An 8967-nucleotide genomic window follows, 5' to 3' on the forward strand; every position below is an offset into this window, starting at 1 on the left:
TCAAATTTGATGACTCAACATGACAAAGATGTCATTTCTTCCCAAATTGATCCATAGGTTTAATGCAATCTCTATAAAAACTCCAGCATGATTCTTTATAGTTAGACAATCTGATCTTAAAATTTAAATGAAGAGCAAAGGAACAGCCCAATATAATTATTTTTAGAAAGAATGACACAGCCTGCATTTAGACTCACTACTTATCAACAATAATCAAGACAGTATAGTACTAGTGTGGGGATAGGAGGTGGTGAATTCATGGATTAATAAAATACAGTGAAATTCAGAATTAGGTCCACACAAGTACAACCAACTGATTTTAAACAAATGTACAAAAGCAATCAATGGAGAAAGGACAATCTTTTCAATAAATGGTGTTGGAATAATTGGACTTTCATGGACAAAAACAGACAAACTAAGCAAACTTCAACCTAAACCTCACATCTTATACAAAAATACACTCAAAATGGAGTAGAGATCAAAATGTAAAGTGTTAGAGTTTTGGAAAAAAGCACAGAAGAACTATTCAGGAGTAGTGTTAGGCAAAATGTTCTAAGGTAACATGAAATGCATGATGCATATATTAAAAGATTGAGAAATTGGATCCATATCAAAATTCAAAAATCAACAGCATAAGCAAATACCACTATACACCCATTAAATGATACATTTAAAGAGGACTAATAATACTAAATGTTGGCAATATACTGAAGCAATTGGGGCTCTTCACATCACAAATGGGAGTGTAAATTAATACAATCACTTTGGAAAATGGTTTGAAAAATTTTAAAGATAAACACCCTATCTCCAGCAATCTCAATCCTAAATATTTACCTAAGACAAACCAGAAAATATATTCACACAGAAATAAATCCAATGTTCATAGCAGTCTCATTTACAATAGCTGAGACCTAGAAACAATTCCCACTAACTGGTGATGGGATTAAAATAAGTCATACATCTATACAGTGAAATACTACTTGCCAATAAAAAGAAATAAAATGGTGATACTCATTATAATGAATCTTAAAATAATTATGCTGAGAGAAGTCATTCACAACAGTGTATATACTATATGATTTGCATTTTCTAAATTTACAGGAAAGGGAAGCTAATCTGTATCGTCAAAAGCATATCAGTAGTTGTCTGTGGCCAGCGGCACAGAGAAAAATGGATTCCAAAGGAGCAGAAAAAATCACTGGGAGGTAATTGAAATTGAAATGCTTGATTGTGATTGTGGCTTGATGGTTTCAAGTTAATCACTGTGAACTTTCTATTTCCCCTAAATCCTGACCAAAATGACAATGTCAGCTGTGTTACATGCAACACTGTAAAAAAAATGATTCTTTAATTGTAAAATGAACATAGAACAAATATGAAATATATATTTTTAGGCTTTTCAGGGTGCAGTGATTCTGGTAACTTGAAACAATGCTTTCAGGGACTCTGAAACTCTATCTGGCAGCATTATAATATAAATATATGATTTATATCATTATAAATATATGATCCCAGTTCTGATCATGAGGCTTGCCAGGTAGGATGGGTCTTCTGCCAGTGATGTCTCTTGGGAGTCACAATGAAGAACTGTGAAGATTATGCTCACCAAAGAGAAATGAATGCCTGGTATACACACTGGCATGGCAAAATTTTCACTTTTGAAGTTCCATGTGGCTCTTTTGCATATTACAAAGTCATCATTTTTGGTTTTATGTGATTATATGTTTTCAAATTGTATTTTATCTTTTTAAATAAAATAATACTATAGTCTGTGTCTATTGATTCCCATATCTTAAATCTTAATGATTCTGTTTCTGTTGTCTCCACTGACGCCCATCGTAGGTTTGTTATTTAGTTACTTCCTTGGTGCTGTTCTTTATTTTTCAGTATGTACTTGTTATCATATTTATTGTTCAGTAGGAATAACAGGCTTGAGTTGTTTGTTTATTCAGTTCACCAAGAGGCACCACCTGTCCTTGACCATCTTATATTCAAGTTCAAGGCTTGAGACTCTCTAGATCTCCAGGGATCTGAGAGATCTGTGCAAGAGTTGGTCACTGTATGTTTCTCTTATCCTAAGGATATATGTAAAATTTATCCATCAGAATTCTCATCTGGTTGTGTCCTAGGCCTCGAAGTATATTCCTCCCCTCCCAAGACATCACTAAATGCAAACCTGGGTTGATAAGACTTCCTTCTGGCCTGTCAGATTCTCTCATTGCTGAAGCATATGTGAGTGTTAGGTTTATTTCTCTGGGTTCTCACAGTTCCTGAGGAAGCAATTCCTTACCATCCTGTAACCTCTACTTAAGAGATCTTAAACATCTTATCATTTGTTTTAGTTGTGTTCACTATATGATTGATTCAAATTACTAAACCTTCCATAATTGGAGCAGAAATCTCAAAGGTAAAGGTAAATTATATGCATGTGAGTGGAAGATTAGATTTGTACAAATGTACACAGGTAACAACATATGCAACAGGTGATATCCTCACCTCCTCCATCCTTGCTCAGATGTTATCTTCCCAAAGAGGCCTGCACTGACACTTCCTGCCCTGGCATGTTAAGCTTCATTGCTCTGTCTTTTTTTCTTTCTTCATGATCTATCCCCTTCAAATTGTCTGAATCACTAACTTGTGGATTTTATTATCATTTCTCTGCTATCAGATAAATTCTATGAGGGCAGATACATTGGATGCTTGTCATTTACATGTCTAATGGCTTATGATGTTCTTGTAATACAAGAACTCAATATAATTTTTGACTGAAACAACTGCAGTTGGTGTCACAGTTTCACTGGGAAGGAGACAGCAGTGCAGTGGGGAAAGCTGAACTTGCATCTCACTCATCTACAAGTAGGTGGTGGGAGTCAGTACTCTATTTTTGCCAGAGCTGTGTCAGGAGTGCTCAGCAGGAAACTGGAGAAACACATACACACCCACCTGGTGTTATAGCAACAACACAACAGGAGACTTCCTCCAAAAAAAATCTGGAATATGATCCAGAATACAATCATCTTCCAAATATCTATAATATAATCAAAAATCACTTATCATACCAAGAACCAGAAAAGTAAAAACTTCAGTGAGATTAAACATAGTATGTCCACATCAAGACAAAAAGAATCTAGAAATCATCTGTTAAGGATTTAAAACAGCCTTCAAACAAATGTTTCAACAAGCAACCATTAATTTCCTTGGCACAAATTTTAAAAATAGAAAATTTCAGCAAAGAAACAAAAGTTGAAAAATAATAATGTGAAAATGACATAACTGAAAATACAAACACTGAAGTTAAAAAATAAAACTTGCTGGATGATCTCAATAGTCTACTGGAGATGACAGATGATAGAATCAATAAACTTTAACAAAGATAAATATAAATAACTGATCTAAACAAAAGTAAAATAGACTGGAAAAAAAGTTCAGATCTACAGGGATTTGTGGGAAAATAACAAGCTAAAGGAGATCAGTCCTGGGTGTTCTTTGAAAGGAATGATGCTAAAGCTGAAACTCCAGTACTTTGGCCACCTCATGCGAAGAGTTGACTCATTGGAAAGGACTCTGATGCTGGGAGGGATTAGGGGCAGGAGGAGAAGGGGACGACAGAGGATGAGATGGCTGGATGGCATCATGGACTCGATGGATGTGAGTTTGAGTGAACTCTGGGAGTTGGTGATGGACAGGGAGGCCTGGTGTGCTGCAATTCATGGGGTCGCAAAGAGTTGGACATGACTGAGCAACTGAACTGAACTGAACATTCATATTTGGGGAGTTCTAGATGAAAGGAGAAAGGGGTACTGAGTAAATACTTAAAGAAATGAAGTCTAAAAACTTTTCAAATTTGATGAAAGATATAGAGCTACAGGTGTAGGAAGTTGAGCAAACTCAAACAGGATAAACCCAGAGAAGTCCATACCACAACACATATAAGTAAAGTTCTGAAAATTAAAAGAAAGAAAAATCTTAAAAGCACTGATGGAGGAAGTATCATTACTTTTAATAATTACTATTATTATTTTAAAAAGCCATAGTATTTTTCAAGTACTAAAACCAAAGAATAGTCAAATGTAAATTCTACATCTGGCAGAAACAGCCTTCAGAAACGAAGGTGAAATAAAGACACTTCAGATGAAGGAAAACTAAAAGAAATTTTCCCCAACAAATCCACCTTTAAATGATGGCAAAAGAAAGTTCCCTGAACAGAAAGCAAATAATAAAAAGAAGACATGGAACTCTAGCAATTAAAAATAAATAGAATGAAAATAAAAAGGGAACATATCAAAACATGTGAGATTAAGTTAAAGGAGTGCTGAGGGGGAAATTTGCAGCACTGAATGCTTACATGACTAAAGAAGAAAGTTCTTAGAATATATGTAGGATTTTTGAAAGAAAAGAAAAAAGTAGAAGATGGCTCTACTTGATATTAAGACTTGTTATACAGTTGAAGTCATCAGAATGCTGTGGTACTGGTGGAAGAAAAGATACATTGATCAAATGAAGCTAAACAAAAAATCTAGAAAAAGACCTACATAAGTATGCCAAACTTTTTTTTTTTTTTAAGGTACAGAAGCAGTCCAATGAAAGAAGGAAATCTTTTCAATAAAGGTTCTGGAGTAACTGGACAACCATAGATGGGGGAGCCACCTCAAGCCTAAATGCCACACCTTACACAGCATTACTCAAAGTAGATCTTGGACTTCAATGTATAATGTAGAACTATAAACTGTAAACCTTTTTAAAAAAGGAGAAAATGCTCAAAACAGGGGACTTTCAAAAATTTCTGGGAGTTGACACTAAAATTACAATCCATAAACAGAAAGATTCATCCAACTATTATTTTGAAAATACTGTGTTACAAACATGTTTTGAATCATTTACTACATATATATATATATGCACACACATACAGAGACACATACGTACGAAGATGCACACATACATGTATTTTAAAACTTTTTTAAAATGTGTGGAATTAAAAAAAAAAAAAGGTGATACAAATGAATTTATTTACAAGGCAGAAGCAGACTCACAGACTTGGAGAATAAACTTGTGGTTGCCAGAGGGGGCAGGTGGGGGGTAGGGATGGATTGGGAATTTGGGATTGACATGTACATAGTGCTATATTTGAAATAGATAACCAACAGGGACCTACTGTAAAATGAAATAAAATTATAAAATAAAAAATTAAAAAACTATTTTAAAACGGTATCCTCTTTCTATTAGAATAATAGTGGTGCCAGGGCATATAAGCTAATTCTATAATATTTTAAATGCTTTGTACACAAAGAGATTATTTTGTTGGAAGCACTCTGATTTTGAAACCAGGCAGGACCCTGTGGGGCTCCCAGGCACAGAAACCTTTCTGTGTCCCCTGTTTCTTGTTTGTTGGGAATAGGCTTCAGCCTCCACAACCTTCCCTGAGTTCCAAATGGCAGGTTCAAACAGTTGCTAATCAGGAAAAGGAGGAGACACAAAAGCAAGAGAGGAGAAGTCAAGAAACAAAAGTGCAGCCTTGGGTGAGCTCTTCTGCAGAACTAAAATCTCCAACAAATGGAAAATATTAACTACTTGATGACATATTATTTATTCCAGAAAGAAGGTCACAGTTTGATAACCTTGAGAACCACAGAAGCTCAATGGGAGACCAAATGAGGCCAGATTAAAGGAATGCAAGCCCTGCACACATTTTAATTCCTATCAACAACTTCACCCTTGAAACAGTGCCATAAAACTCCTTATAAAATCCCCCTTGGTTGGGACACAGAGTTTTGAGGCCATGAGTCCACTATGTCCCCTTTTGCCTGGCAAAGTAATAAAGCAATTCTTTTCTTTTTCATCCAAAACTCTTCTCCAAGATTTGATTTGGTACCAGTGCAGAGTGACTGAGTTTTGGCATCAATTTCCCCATTTTTATTTTCCATCAGTCTGTAATTTTTAAATGTTCAGGGTTCTTTTATTTACCATCTGAAGGATGAACCTATTTGCACTATTTACTATCTTTCTTAAGGCAATCTGCATTTCTTTGTTTCTTAGACTGTAAACAATGGGATTAAGCAGAGGTGTCAGCACTGTATATGTCACAGCCATCAGCATATCTTCACGGAATGAGTCACTGCTCTTGGGCCTCAAATAGACAAAGCCAGCAAATCCAAAGTGTGTGCACACCACAGTGAGGTGGGAGGAGCAAGTTGAGAAGGCCTTATACCTCCCCTTGGCTGAAGGCATCTTCATAACTATGGACCCAATGAAGACATAGGAAATCATAATTAAAATAAAGCTGCCCACCAATACAAAGGCAGAGAGCACAAAAATAGCCATTTCATAAGACAGAGTATAGTCACAAGCCAGGCAGACCACAGGCGAGATGTCGCAAAAGAAGTGCTGGATGGTGTTGGAGTCACAAAAAGATAAGTTGAATACAATGGTGACGATGCACATAGAAACCAGGAACCCAACCAACCAAGCAGCCATCATTAACTGAAAGCAGATCTTCTGGGTCATGAGGGTGGAGTAGTGCAGTGGGTTGTGAATAGCGGTGTAACGGTCATAGGACATGGCGGCCATGATGAAGCAGTTATTGCCTGACAAGCCAAAGAAGAAAAACATCTGTGTGGCACACTCAAAAACAGAAATGGACTTACTGTCTGATAGCAAGTCCACCAACATGCGGGGGATGATTACCATAGCGGTACAGGTTTCTGAAAAGGAGAGGCCACAGAGGAAAAAGTACATGGGGATGTGAAGGCTGTGATTGAGCTTGACGGCCACTATTATGGACACATTTGCAGCTAGAATGGTCACATGGGAGAAGAAAACCATCACAAAGAGGAGATCTTGCAGGTCCGGGAAACTGGAAAATCCCCACAGAAGGAATGTGCTCACTGTGGTATGATTGTCCATCCTCCTGGTGCACATAGCAACTCTCTTTCAAAGGCAGAGGGTTGTTGAAATGAAGACTCTGAGATTAGTATAAACTGTCCTTATGGACTGATGTCACCTAGACTGTAATCAAGGGAACCTGAACTTCAAGGCACCTCTTCATGAGAGAGTCTGAGACAGTGATTCCAAAGGCAGTTGACTGAAGTCAAGTTTAGAAAGCAGAGTAGTGAGAATGATTCTAGTATGGGACTCTGTATTAAAGACATAGAGCGAGCCCAAATATCTTCTTGGATTATACTCACAAAGCCATTCTAATCTCTCTTTTCCAAACTATATCTGCATGTAAGAGGAAAATATGAATAAAATTTCTTTGTTCTTGTCCACAGGATTTATTGATTGTATTCAATGCTTCTTGAGATGTAATGTTAACCTGGTACTCACAGGCATTTCATAAACTATTGGCTGAATGAATAAAATAATCTAATCATTGAAATCACTTAAAATAAATATTAAACTTTTAAAGGATTAGGGATATGAGTGAAATTATCCAAAAGACCTCTGACTTTCCTTTCAAAGAATCTTTTCATCAGTGCACTAAAAGTCACAATGTGACAATGATCTGACCACATAAATTAATTTAACATGTTGTAATTTCTGCAGAGTTTCTAACCACACTAACTTTTGGAGCTTGAGATATATAATATCATTAGTTCTTAAGACATAATAATTTTCAAATTTCTTAATTTCTCATTGAAGTTCTTTCCCAGATGCCCAACATAATATTAATGGACTAGCTTGGAGTCAAAATGATTTTGAAGGCACTGTCTCATTTAGAGTGGCATATTCTGGTAATAATGTTCTAATCAAATTTTGACTCTTTTAGCAAAATCTCCAGGACATTTCCTAGCAGATGTACTTGTTATGTGGTCTGCTTGGAAGTGCAGACCTGAATGGAATAAACTCAAATTCTTCAGATCAATTTGGCAAATCATATTGCTATTTCAATTTTTCATTAAACATTTGATCTCATAAGAGGTAAGGGGAGAAATGTGAAATGAAAAATCTCCATAGAATTTTGATTTTAACTTCAGTCATTGTTAAAGGGAATGGGGAAGAAAAATAGTAAGGAATCAGTGGTGGAAAAAGAAGAGTACAAGAGAAATAGAGAAACACTAGCTAGAAATTATTCTGCAGGACTAACACATATTTTGCCATTTGAAGAGTTACCATTTTCTTTTTGCACTGTAGTTATGGGGATAGAATACAAGAGTCAGGCTAGGTGACCAGCACCCATCTATTACCCATAACGTGTCAGACATGAGACAGAGAGAAAGCTACTTCACATAGTCCTCACAAATCTCTGTGTTTGGAATTTTTCATTCTGATTTTATAAAAGATCAAGTGAGTTATAGAGTGGTTAAGCGATTGTGGAAGTCATCCATTTGTTAACACATATTGACTAAATGAATACAATGGGCTAGACAATGTTGTACATGAGAAACACAAAATGTAACCAGACACATAAGATCTCTGTGATGTGAGAGCGAATGGCTACTTTGGTTTGTGGAGTCTGGGACACCCTCTCTGGGGAGGTAACATGCTTAAATGGAGAACAGAATGGCAATAAGCAACCAGCAGGTAAAGATTAGGGGAGAGAGCATTAACCATGTGGTTCACAACCAATTCAATCACTCTAAGGTGGGAAACTCATCCACCCAAGCAATCTTCCTAGACCCAAATGGCTTGTCTTTGTGACCACTCCACTCTCCTCTGAAGGTTTTTGTCTATTTACCTCTAAAGGAAACTTTTTCAATTTTTATTGCTTTAGCTATCACTTACCTTGTATGACTCTCCAATTCTGACTTCTATCATATAGAAAACTCCAATTTCCTTTGGCACATTTCCAGGCCAAAATGTCCTCAAAGTATTGAATGAAGATTTTCAGACCAGAATTGACCACATTTCCCATACATGTCAGAGTTCCCTCCCGTACTTCCTATTTGAGTTAGTTACCGACATCAGAGAGCTACCATAAGATTCTCTTTTTACTCCTTCTCCATTTTCATAATTCCAGATGACTTGTTT

The 8967-nt window shown here is 36.3% G+C and overlaps 1 protein-coding gene across 1 annotated transcript; it reads right to left on the reverse strand.

Annotated features, from left to right (window-relative positions):
- Positions 1-5937: 5937 nt before the first annotated feature.
- LOC102268295 (olfactory receptor 10T2) lies at positions 5938-6903 on the reverse strand. Its single transcript, XM_005887805.3, has one exon. The coding sequence runs from the start codon at positions 6901-6903 to the stop codon at positions 5938-5940; it is 966 nt and encodes a 321-aa protein (XP_005887867.3).
- Positions 6904-8967: the final 2064 nt, after the last annotated feature.

Source organism: Bos mutus, chromosome 15, assembly GCF_027580195.1.
Source record: "Bos mutus isolate GX-2022 chromosome 15, NWIPB_WYAK_1.1, whole genome shotgun sequence".
In the NCBI taxonomy this organism is placed as follows: domain Eukaryota; kingdom Metazoa; phylum Chordata; class Mammalia; order Artiodactyla; family Bovidae; genus Bos; species Bos mutus.

What these genes read in the sequence shown, in the direction of transcription:
- LOC102268295 (XM_005887805.3), bottom strand. Translation starts at nt 6,903, where the DNA reads ATGGACAATCATACCACAGTGAGCACATTCCTTCTGTGGGGATTTTCC.